Below are 12717 nucleotides of genomic sequence, written 5' to 3'. Positions count from 1 at the left end.
AGAATTAGCAGTTTATCAATACCAATGAACATCCTGTGTATGCGTCGCATACCACACACACACACACACACACACACACACACACACACGAGTGCAGTTGTATCTCACCTTGTTCCTGCTTGTTTTGCTTGGACCCTTTGGTTGCTAAGCGATGGGAAGAGAGGGAGAGAGCATGACATAAAAATAAAGTTCATTATTCAAGTAATTTTCAAGTTTCCCAAAAACAACGGCCTTACTTGCATGAAACAAAAAAACAAACAGAAAAATGACTAGGGGAGGGTATTTACCATTACTCACAGCCAAATGCCATGAAAAATGACTACTGACTGCGCAACCCTAAAATATGTCCCCAATGCAAATTTTCTTAAAGGTTGAATGAAAAACAAGCGAAGAAAGTGAGTCAGGAGGAAGATAATGTTGAGCCAAGGAGAAAGGAGAGAGATGAGGAATAAGAGAGAGAGATGAGGAATAAGAGAGCGAGAGAGAGATGAGGAATAAGAGAGAGAGATGAGGAATAAGAGAGAGAGATGAGGAATAAGAGAGAGAGATGCGGAATAAGAGAGAGAGAGATGAGGAATAAGAGAGAGAGAGAGAGAGATGAGGAATAAGAGAGAGAGAGAGAGAGATGAGGAATAAGAGAGCGAGAGAGAGATGAGGAATAAGAGAGCGAGAGAGAGATGAGGAATAAGAGAGCGAGAGAGAGATGAGGAATAAGAGAGCGAGAGAGAGATGAGGAATAAGAGAGCGAGAGAGAGATGAGGAATAAGAGAGCGAGAGAGAGAGATGAGGAATAAGAGAGAGATGAGGAATAAGAGAGAGAGAGAGATGAGGAATAAGAGAGAGAGATGAGGAATAAGAGAGAGAGAGAGATGAGGAATAAGAGAGAAAGATGAGGAATAAGAGAGAGAGAGATGCGGAATAAGAGAGAGAGAGATGAGGAATATGAGAGAGATGAGGAATAAGAGAGAGAGAGATGAGGAATAAGAGAGAGAGAGATGAGGAATAAGAGAGAGAGAGATGAGGAATAAGAGAGAGAGAGATGAGGAATAAGAGAGAGAGAGATGAGGAATAAGAGAGAGAGAGATGAGGAATAAGAGAGAGAGATGAGGAATAAGAGAGAGAGATGAGGAATAAGAGAGAGAGATGAGGAATAAGAGAGAGATGAGGAATAAGAGAGAGAAACTGAAAAAAGCAACAAAATTCAGAATGACAGAAACAGAAGAGGACAGGAGAGGAAATGAAAGGGTGGAGGTGGAAAAGCAGGGAGGGAAGGAAAGAAAGATTGTAAGAGGGTCAGGCGGAGAGAGGGAGAGAAAGAGAGAGGGAGACGGAGGAGGGAGGGGTGTTTGTGTCTGGGTGTCACTCCCTCAGCAGGGGGGCTGACTAAAAGGAAATAATGGAGGACTGGAGGGAGAGGGAGGAGGAACAAGGGAGTTAGAGAGGGGTGGATGGGTGCTGGAGGGCAAAGCAAGGTGGAGAGGGGAAAAAGAGGTGGGAGAGAAGGCTACAATACCAGAACGAGCAAAAAGAAGTAGAAAAGTAAGGATGATAGTGAAGGGAGAGGGCAGGGGAAAGGTAGAGGAAGGAAAGAAGTAGAAAAGTAAGGATGATAGTGAAGGGAGAGGGCAGGGGAAAGGTAGAGGAAGGAAAGAAGTAGAAAAGTAAGGATGATAGTGAAGGGAGAGGGCAGGGGAAAGGTAGAGGAAGGAAAGAAGTAGAAAAGTAAGGATGATAGTGAAGGGAGAGGGCAGGAGAAAGGTAGAGGAAGGAAAGAAGTAGAAAAGTAAGGATGATAGTGAAGGGAGAGGGCAGGAGAAAGGTAGAGGAAGAAAAGGAGCAGAAAATGTGGAGGAGATCGTTGTAATGAAACTGTTATCCAGTTGACCGTTTTCCTACAATGAATTGTGTACCTCGGCAGAACCCTGATGTCTAAGGTCTATTTTTCACAAGATGGCTCACTGATCGAATGCTTAGCTTGGAGATCATTTTCTCTGTGTGTGTGTGTTATTAGGGCTTGACTAAGGTATCTATAGGTATTATATTCTGTGATGTCTATAGTCAGGGGTGTACTACAAGTCAAAGCGGGAGGGGCTTAACAAAGCTCTCATATTCTGAAGAAATAACTATGGACGAGTTAACGAAGCATTAAATGACATGCTGTGATCAGGCCTCTCACTGTGTGTGTGTGTGTGTGTGTGAGCACTAACGTTAAGCAGAAGAAAATGTGAAAAAGGCATTTTGTGTCCAAAGCATCAAAACTATGAAAGTTACAGAACACATCACTTCTGTCCCTTACTCTGTTTTGTAACATTAGTTAATAATTATAAAATAACAAACAAAAAGTTGCAGGGTTCTATTAATCCAATCTTTCATGTCAAAATTGAGTGGATAAAAACAGCTGAAATAAAGCCAGCACAATAATGTGCAGAGGTTTTATCAGGTAATTCTCCAAATACAATTAACAGAACATACCAAACTATTTACATCAAAGGCAACAAACAAGTGCATACTCAACGACTAAATTAATACATTAAAGTTAACTGATTTTCAAATGTACGCATTGACCTAATGCCTACATCAATAGCTGACTTTTAAATTATTCTGAGTAATTATAACGGTTTTATAATAAACGTAATACTATACCAAACTATACTGCCGTTTCAAGAAGAACACTCGAAGTCTGCATAAACAATTAAATGTTCAATCGTCAATGATAAAAAAAATGTATATATATATATATATGTGTGTGTGTGTGTGTGTGTGTGTGTGTATGTAAAATAATTGAAAGACGAAATATAATTTTTTTGTTCACTGATAATGAATAGGTCGTTCTACAAGATGAGTGCCTTTTCGTCCCATTGATATTTCAAGCAGAAATTGTGCACAAATATTGAATATTAAAAGCCGGATATATTAAATGAGGTGCCCATTAATATAGACCACATAGAAAATTCAATAAATCAGATTTTTATATTAAAGCTGCAATATGTCACTTTTAGGACGACCCGACCAAAGGCACATAGAAATGTGAGTTACAGATCTGTCATTCTCATTGAAAGCAAGTCTATGAAGCGGTAGATCTGTTCTATGCTCTTATGTTACTTCTTTGAATCTTTAACTTTCTGTTTTGCCGCTTCAAACAGCTGAAAATAAAATATTTTTGGATATGGAAAAGATATGGAATTAGAATTAAAGCAACCAGGAAATAGAGGAGCGATCACCTTTAATAAAGACTAAAGTATCAACATTCTGTTGACGTGTCCCTCTGTGCCTCCTCTGTGAATTCTAGGAAGATTTTAAACCACTTAACCCCAACATTTCTCCATTTTCACCATCATTGTAAGGCCCTAGTTATTTTGTTGCTTTAACAAAGTCATTTCTTAAGATGAATATTTAAGTGATTCATTTTAAGGTAAAGAAAATAAACCTGTCCCTCATTTTATAGGTCAATCCTGTTACGTGAACTGAACTTTTTTAATAATATTATAATAAAATGTTGGTGAAACTATTCCTTTTTAAATAGAGATATTGAACATCTAATAGTCAAGTCATAGCGTAAAAGCAGGTGAGCTGGTTCTACTCCTCCGGCCATTTTCTGGTGTTTTGTGGTGGAAAACTGAGCAGGTCGAGCTTAACACATCAACCCTGTCACCCATATATACACAGACAAGAAACCTTTTCACAATTACATTCTTTTGTCAAGCTTACATTCAATTGCCCTTCCCTGTGGTACAGAACAAGCTTGCATTGCCCATGTCACAAGGGGATTTATGGCTGATTTCAGATGAACTGGTCAGCCCGGACACTTTATTTGGAACTTAATAGGCACTTAGTCATATTTATATTTAACCTCTTGAGATATTAAGTTGAACATATGTTCTTTATGACAGAATGTTAAAATGTGGGGAAATAAAAAGCTTTTTTAACTACTCAAAATGCATCTAAATGGTGGAAAAACCAAAGTTATTATCTGTGTATTGCTGTTGTATATGATTAGGTGAATTTGTGTGAATGACTACATGCGTGCTGTAGATAACTGTGCTGTATTGGTCACGGCCAGCTCTACCCCAAAATGGCTGCCACGGTCGCGTGCGTCTCAGGAAAGCACTGCACTGCAGAGAGAGACCCACTGTGTGAGTGGATGTGAGCATGCATGTGTGTCTCCAGACAGAGAACTGCAGAGACACCATTCCGTGACTCCACCTCTCCTTCCCCACGCCGCCATTTTATAAAAACAGTGACTAGAGGTAGGGAGCAATCTTCCTGTGCGGAAAACATTTCAAACCTGTTCGCCAAAAAAGAGAGAAAAATCTAATCACAGTAGGAAGTTGGTCAAAGTTAGTCCTTCAGTGTCGTGCTGGAACCCGGAGAGAGAGGTAGACGAGCGGTGTGTGTGTGTGTGTGTGTGAGTGTGTGTTCGGAAGGGTGGGCTGGGGGCACAAAGGTATTCAGAATAGAAAAAGAAAAAAAAGTTGAAAAAAAGTGCAAAAGAAGTGAAAAAGCGGAGAGGGGACTGCAACCTGAAATGACCGCGATGGACTGTTCACAGCAGGGGAGAGAGGGAGGGAGAGAAAGAGGAGAGTAGGAGAAAGAAAGGGGAAATCAATTAGAGAGAGTAGAAGGTCTATAATGGCTTCACACAGCGGGAAAGAGAGAAGGAAAGAGAATGAGAGAGGAGTGGTGGGGAACAACAGCAGACTTCATGTTTGGAGAAGTTGTCGTCATTGAAAGGTAAGTAGAGGAAGATAGCGGAAGATTGAGGGGGAAAGGAGGAAAGAAAGCCGGAGCAGCAGGGGGAGCTGTTTCAGCGTGACACCACTCTGGTGATGCGGATATCGAAGGTTGTGTCTGATGCAACACTGTTCTAGCACAGCAGAATTGGGAAGGGGGCTTTTTGCCGTGACACCACTCTACTGGAGTGGCAGGGGACACTTTTCACCAGGACACTTCAGTAGTGTCAAATTTACAGTAGAGTCAAACTTAGACTTTCTGTTAATTTACAATGTCATTCAGCAGTCTGCAGAACCAAGATATCCAAAGAGAATTGAATTCAATAAATAGACACCAACAGGGAGAGAGGAACATAGATAAAGTGACTAATTACTCCCAGCACAGACCTTAGGAGCTTCCTGTGTCACGTGCAACTGTGTCCTACCTGCCGTGCTCTCTTTACGGCTGTTTTAGTTCATTTCAGTTGGCCTGTGACACACGCACACAGGAGAGTGCTGGTTAATTTGAGTGGATAAACACACACACAGTGACACAGGAGAGAAGAGGATGCCACCACAGAGTCCTGGGTGACCTTGGTACAATGACAGTGTACCTGATGGACCCTCTGTCACCGCTCTGTCCTTCAGGTCCCCGTGTGTGTGTGCGCGCATGTGTGTGTTTGTGCGTGCTTGTTCCCAACTACAGGGAATCGCCACCTGAAAAGTACATTCAGAGCACGGTTTGTTGTTTGAAAAAGACAGGATAGCGAGACAGTTGTAAAGAGAGAGAGAGAGAGAGAGAGAGAGAGAGAGAGAGAGAGTGAGAGAGAGTGAGAGAGAGAGAGAGCGAGAGAGAGAGAGAGCGAGAGAGAGAGTTGTAGCGAGAGAGAGAGAGAGCGAGAGAGAGCGAGACAGTTGTAGAGAGAGAGAGAGAGAGAGCGCGCGAGAGAGAGAGAGAGAGTGAGAGAGAGAGCGAGAGAGAGAGTTGTAGCGAGAGAGAGAGAGAGCGAGAGAGAGCGAGACAGTTGTAGAGAGAGAGAGAGAGAGAGAGAGAGAGGCGACGAGAGAGAGAGAGAGAGAGAGAGAGCAAGAGAGCGAGAGAGAGAGAGAGAGAGAGAGAGAGAGAGCGAGAGAGCGAGAGAGCGAGAGAGCGAGAGAGCGAGGAGAGAGAGAGAGTTGTAGCGAGAAGAGAGAGAGCGAGAGAGAGAGCGAGAGAGCGAGAGCGAGCGAGACAGTTGTAGCGAGAGAGAGAGAGAGAGCGAGACAGTTGTAGAGAGAGCGAGCGAGCGAGCGAGACAGTTGTAGAGAGAGAGAGAGAGCGAGCGAGACGAGTAGAGAGAGAGAGAGAGAGAGAGAGCGAGAGAGAGAGCGAGAGAGAGCGAGACAGTTGTAGCGAGTAGAGAGAGAGAGAGCGAGCGAGACAGTTGTAGAGAGAGAGAGAGAGCGAGCGAGACAGTTGTAGAGAGAGAGAGAGAGAGCGAGACAGTTGTAGAGAGAGAGAGAGAGAGAGAGAGAGCGAGCGAGACAGTTGTAGAGAGAGAGAGAGAGAGAGCGAGCGAGCGAGACAGTTGTAGAGAGAGAGAGAGAGAGAGAGCGAGACAGTTGTAGAGAGAGAGAGAGAGAGAGAGTTGTAGAGAGAGAGAGAGAGAGAGAGAGCGAGACAGTTGTAGAGAGAGAGAGAGAGAGAGTTGTAGAGAGAGAGAGAGAGAGAGCGAGAGAGCGAGAGACAGTTGTAGCGAGAGCGCGAGAGAGAGAGAGAGAGAGCGCGAGCGCGCGAGAGAGAGCGAGAGCGAGTTGTAGCGAGAGAGAGAGCGAGAGCGAGTTGTAGCGAGAGAGAGAGCGAGAGCGAGTTGTAGCGAGAGAGAGAGCGAGAGCGAGTTGTAGCGAGAGAGAGAGCGAGAGCGAGTTGTAGCGAGAGAGAGAGCGAGAGCGAGACAGTTGTAGCGAGGAGAGGCGAGAGCGAGACAGTTGTAGAGAGCGAGACAGTTGTAGAGAGCGAGACAGTTGTAGAGAGCGAGACAGTTGTAGAGAGCGAGACAGTTGTAGAGAGCGAGACAGTTGTAGAGAGCGAGACAGTTGTAGAGAGCGAGACAGTTGTAGAGAGCGAGACAGTTGTAGAGAGCGAGACAGTCGTAGAGAAAGAGAGATAGTCGTAGAGAGCGAGATAGCCGTAGAGAGCGAGATAGCCGCAGAGAGCGAGATAGCCGCAGAGAGCGAGATAGCCGCAGAGAGCGAGATAGCCGCAGAGAGCGAGATAGCCGCAGAGAGCGAGATAGCCGCAGAGAGCCAGATAGCCGCAGAGAGCCAGATAGCCGCAGAGAGCCAGATAGCCGCAGAGAGCCAGATAGCCGCAGAGAGCCAGATAGCCGCAGAGAGCCAGATAGCCGCAGAGAGCCAGATAGCCGCAGAGAGCCAGATAGCCGCAGAGAGCGAGATAGCCGCAGAGAGCGAGATAGCCGCAGAGAGCGAGATAGCCGCAGAGAGAGAGATAGCCGCAGAGAGAGAGATAGCCGCAGAGAGAGAGATAGCCGCAGAGAGAGAGATAGCCGCAGAGAGAGAGATAGCCGCAGAGAGAGAGATAGCCGCAGAGAGAGAGATAGCCATAGAGAGAGAGATAGCCGCAGAGAGAGTTGAAAGCATCCAGAGCAGCCAGAAAGAGGCTGTGGCTAAAGGACGGGAACGGCCATCGCTGGGTCCTCACACACACTGTATGTGCCACACTACCATGCTGGCTGTCAGATAAAAGGGAACCTCTACAGGAAGGAACCAGAGAGAGAGTGAGGCGTTGCCGCAGGGAGCACAACAACAGCTGCACTAAACAACCACTAATGGACCTGCAGAGACAGCGAGAGACAGCGAGAGAGAGAGAGACTCAGTTGAAATAAAGCATCCTGAGCACCCAGAGACAGGCTGTGGCTAAAGGACAGGAGCGGCCATCGCTGGGCCCTCACACACACTGTATGTGCCACACTACCTGTTAGATAAAAGGCAACCTCTACACGAAGGAACCAGAGAGAGTATGAGGCGTTGCTGCAGGGAGCACAACAACAGCTGCACCACTAATGGACAGAGAGACAGAGAAACTTTTTCATCTCTCCTCTCATCCATCTCAGTCTCATCCTGCTCTCTCCTCGTGTATCCTCATCCCAACACATTTACAGAACAGCCCCTGCATGACAGAGAGAGAGAGGGAGAACAAAATAAAAGAGGGAGAGTTGGTAAATAAGTGGCCAGAGAGGAGATGGAGAGATACAGAGGAGAGATAGAAAAGACAAAGAAAATGTTGGAGGGATGGAGGGAGCAGAGTCAGATAGGTGGAGGGTGAAGGAGGGAGAGAGGGTGGGAAACAAGGGGATGGAAGGAGAGAGAGACATGGTAGTGGATGAAGCCTAGATTAGTTTTGCTCCAGTAGCGACAGATCATAAAAAGGAGGGAGGGGGAACGAGGAGAAGAGACAGAGAGAGGGGGAGATTAGTGCCACTTCAGGAACGACAGAAGACTAAAAAGAGAGGGAGGAAGAAGACAGAAGAGGGCTCTTGAAATGTAGTCCGGATTAGCTTCACTAGGAGAACAGGATGAGAGAACAGAGAGGAAGAGAGACAGAATGAAAGAGAGGAAAAAAGAGCGAGAGGAACAGAGACTGAAAAACAGCAGCAATGGAAGGAAACAGTCAGAAGGTCAACACCCCACAGAAACACTACCCAGAGTGTTGTTCATGAACAACCACGGGATCATTAGAACTTAACCCATCAAACGTTCATTCTAGTTATTTTGACAGATGAAATGATCCCCTCTCTCTCTTTGGAATAGACTAAGTGTTTAAGAAGAGAGACTATATAGAGCATTATACATCTCATGGTTCTGGGCTGATGATAAACACTATGAAGAGAAGACACACCCAGGCATGCCCCACACACACACACGCACACACACACACACACAGGCACGCCCCACACACACACACACACACCCAGGCACGCCCCACACACACACACACACACACACACCATGCAAACACCATGCTCTACCAACTGAGCCACAGGGAAGGCCCTCCTGCCCAGTCCACTGGGATGTGATGGGAATTGGGACAGACATCTCTTACACACACACATCTCTTCGACTGTAGAGTGTAGAGGCATTCCCACAGTGACTGGGCAACATTCCCGACCGGAATAGGAACAGGCAGCTCAGTGGACCGGAAGACTAACATTACTGTAGGAAGGACCTGGGTTAGAACAACTCTGGGAATTCACACCAGACACGGAGATAGAGTAAAGAAAAGAGAGATAGAGAATGAGTAAGTGTGTGTGTGAGAGGAAAGAGAGAGAGCAAGAGAGCTTGCTGTTGAACTGATAACAAATGTATACTAAAAGGTCTGTGTTCTTTTGACGCGCCACACACACACACACACACACACACACACACACACAATGATGCTAGAGCAGCCGTCAACAACCTTGAGTCAAGATCACTCGGAGTCAAAATGCATGCCGATATCTACCACTCTGTTGATTAACATGACTTAAAATGTAAGCCTATGAAACATTAACCAATTAAAAACAGTACTGTAGCAATGAGGTTTGTGCAGTAAGCTACAGGACCAATACATTATCACCACATACTGGCTTTGCTTGAATTTACCTGCCAATGCATTGTTGTTCAGGACATTTAAAAAATAAATGATATCAAAACATTTGAGGCAGGCTATATGATCACACCGGTAATAGAGCCATTGTTATATTACATGTACTCTCACTCAGCTGTGCCTCATATTTAAATAATTTGCTTTTTATTTTACTGGGCTGATGGTGGCTGCATCTGATGGTCAGTCTCAGCAGAGGGAGAGAGCAGCAGACTGATGGTCAGTCTCAGCAGAGGGAGAGAGCAGCAGACTGATGGTCAGTCTCAGCAGAGAGAGAGAGCAGCAGACTGATGGTCAGTCTCAGCAGAGAGAGAGAGCAGCAGACTGATGGTCAGTCTCAGCAGAGAGAGAAAGCAGCAGACTGAGGGTCAGTCTCAGCAGAGGGAGAAAGCAGCTGACGGATGGTCAGTCTCAGCAGAGCGAGAGAGCAGCAGACTGAGGGTCAGTCTCAAAGTGTGGAACGCAAAGTGTGGAACGCAAAGTGTGGAACGCAAGGTGTTGAACACAAGGTGTTGAACACAAGGTGTTGAACACAAGGTGTTGAACACAAGGTGTTGAACACAAGGTGTTGAACACAAGGTGTTGAACACAAGGTGTTGAATACAAGGTGTTGAACACAAGGTGTTGAACACAAGGTGTTGAACACAAGGTGTTGAAAACAAGGTGTTGAACACAAGGTGTTGAACACAAGGTGTTGAATACAAAGTGTTGAATACAAAGTGTTGACAGTGCTGAGTAAGAACTTAAACATGAACTCACTCATAAAAACAGCAGCTCTTTGCTGTATTCGTTGACAGTTTCTCTCTAGTCATGGTTTTAAACGTTTTGAAATCTCACAGTATTAATTTTATCGTAGCTTTCTTTATGCTGCTACGTTACTGCAGACACGGTCATCTGAGCCATCTGATTGGCCAGCGGTGGCATAGTTCACTTGATTTCCTATCCAGGCCCACCGGGAAGGCAGTGCTTGTACCTTCAGACAAATGAAATGGCAACAGTTTCCCTACCCGGCCGGCGCGCAGGGCAACAAGGATTTATCGTTGGGTTTTTTACAGAAATGTTTGGCGATCGACTAGAAATACCTTGGAGATGGACAAGTCGATCGATCAGTTGGTGACCACTGTGCTAGAGCTTCCGGAAGTTGCTCAGGTCCTCTGACTAACCTCTCCAGAAAATGAAAAGAGAGGGAAAGGGGTGGGTCAGAATACTGCTGTGATAAATGGTAGAGATACTCCGAATGATCGGCTATGAAAAGCCAACTGACATTTACTCCTGAGGTGCTGACCTGTTGCACCCTCTACAACCACTGTGATTATTATTATTTAACCATGCTGGTCATCTATGAACATTTGAACATCTTGGCCATGTACTGTTATAATCTCCACCCAGCACAGCCAGAAGAGGACTGGCCACCCCTCATAGCCTGGTTCCTCTCTAGGTTTCTTCCTAGGGAGTTTTTCCTAGCCACGTGCTTCTACACCTGCATTGCTTGCTGTTTGGGGTTTTAGGCTGGGTTTCTGTACAGCACTTTGCGACATCAGCTGATGTAAGAAGGGCTTTATAAATACGTTTGATTGAATACTGCTGTGATGAAAAGGGGAGGGGTCAGAATACTACTGTGATCAAAAGGGGAGGGGTCAGAATACTGCTGTGATCAAAGGGGAGGGGTCAGAATACTGCTGTGATCAAAGGGGAGGGGTCAGAATACTGCTGTGATCAAAAGGGGAGGGGTCAGAATACTGCTGTGATCAAAGGGGAGGGGTCAGAATACTGCTGTGATCAAAGGGGAGGGGTCAGAATACTGCTGTGATCAAAGGGGAGGGGTCAGAATACTGCTGTGATCAAAGGGGAGGGGTCAGAATACTGCTGTGATCAAAGGGGAGGGGTCAGAATACTGCTGTGATCAAAAGGGGAGGGGTCAGAATACTGCTGTGATCAAAGGGGAGGGGTCAGAATACTGCAGTGATCAAAAGGGGAGGGGTCAGAATACTGCAGTGATCAAAAGGGGAGGGGTCAGAATACTGCAGTGATCAAAAGGGGAGGGGTCAGAATACTGCAGTGATCAAAAGGGGAGGGGTCAGAATACTGCAGTGATCAAAAGGGGAGGGGTCAGAATACTGCAGTGATCAAAGGGGAGGGGTCAGAATACTGCTGTGATAAAAGGGGAGGGGTCAGAATACTGCTGTGATAAAAGGGGAGGGGTCAGAATACTGCTGTGATAAAAGGGGAGGGGTCAGAATACTGCTGTGATAAAAGGGGAGGGGTCAGAATACTGCTGTGATAAAAGGGGAGGGGTCAGAATACTGCTGTGATAAAAGGGGAGGGGTCAGAATACTGCTGTGATAAAAGGGGAGGGGTTAGAATACTGCTGTGATAAAAGGGGAGGGGTCAGAATAGTGCTGTGATAAAAGGGGAGGGGTCAGAATACTGCTGTGATAAAGAGGTCAACCTCTAGTTAGAATACTGCTGTGATAAAAGGGGAGGTCAACCTCTAGTTAGAATACTGCAGTGATAAAAGGGGAGGTCAACCTCTAGTTAGAATACTGCTGTGATAAAAGGGGAGGTCAACCTCTAGTTAGAATACTGCTGGTGATAAAAGGGGAGGTCAACCTCTAGTTAGAATACTGCAGTGATAAAAGGGGAGGTCAACCTCTAGTTAGAATACTGCTGTGATAAAAGGGGGAGGTCAACAGCAGTGATGAAGTTAGGAACTGAGGAAGAGGGACAATTACAGAGCTATACAGAGAATCAAATGAAATGTTATTGGACTAACAGTGAAATGCTTACTTACAGCGCCTTTTCCCATAATCCACAGTTAAAAATAACATACAAATAATAATGTGTCACGAGGAATAAAAACAGGAAGTGAATAACCAATAAAAATAAAGAGTAAAATAACATGTCTACATACAGTACAGGGAGTACCAGTACTGAGTCAATGTGCAGGTGTACGAGGTAACTGAGGTAGCTATGTACTGAACATACCGGTAGGGGTAAACTGACTAGGCAGAGAGAGAGAGAAGAATGGTGGAGCGAGAAAGGGAGAAGGAGAATGATGAAAGAAAAGGATATGAAAAAAGGATGCCCTCCATCACAAACATTTTGATTTGAGCTAGAGGAAGAGGAAGAGATGAGGTGGAGGAGAACAAAGGTGAGATGAAGAGCAGGAACGTCCCCAGCTACCTCTAGTAGACCGAGAGAAGGAAATATGGAAACAGATGGAGGGAGACAGAGAGCTCTACATACTGGTTTCACAAAGAAGAGCCTATGAGTGAGTGAGTGAGTGAGTGAGTGAGTGAGTGAGTGAGTGAGTGAGTGAGTGAGTGAGTGAGTGAGTGAGTGAGTGAGTGAGTGAGTGAGTGAGTG

General features: G+C 45.5%; 1 protein-coding gene across 2 annotated transcripts in view; it reads right to left on the bottom strand.

Moving 5' to 3' along the window:
* The window catches only part of LOC106574641 (ephrin-A4), a 65640-nt gene that overhangs the window by 2344 nt on the left and 50579 nt on the right, over window positions 1–12717 (bottom strand). For both annotated transcript variants that reach the window (XM_045718918.2, XM_045718919.2), the window contains one exon: window positions 109–144. In XM_045718918.2, coding sequence (XP_045574874.1) covers window positions 109–144 — 36 coding nt within the window. The remainder of the gene's footprint in view (window positions 1–108; window positions 145–12717) is intronic.

Source organism: Salmo salar, chromosome 05 (genome assembly GCF_965601325.2).
Source record: "Salmo salar chromosome 05, fSalSal1, whole genome shotgun sequence".
Classification (NCBI taxonomy): domain Eukaryota; kingdom Metazoa; phylum Chordata; class Actinopteri; order Salmoniformes; family Salmonidae; genus Salmo; species Salmo salar.
Note: the sequence above shows the minus strand (reverse complement) of the source record. Positions and strands in the feature narration are given on the sequence as shown.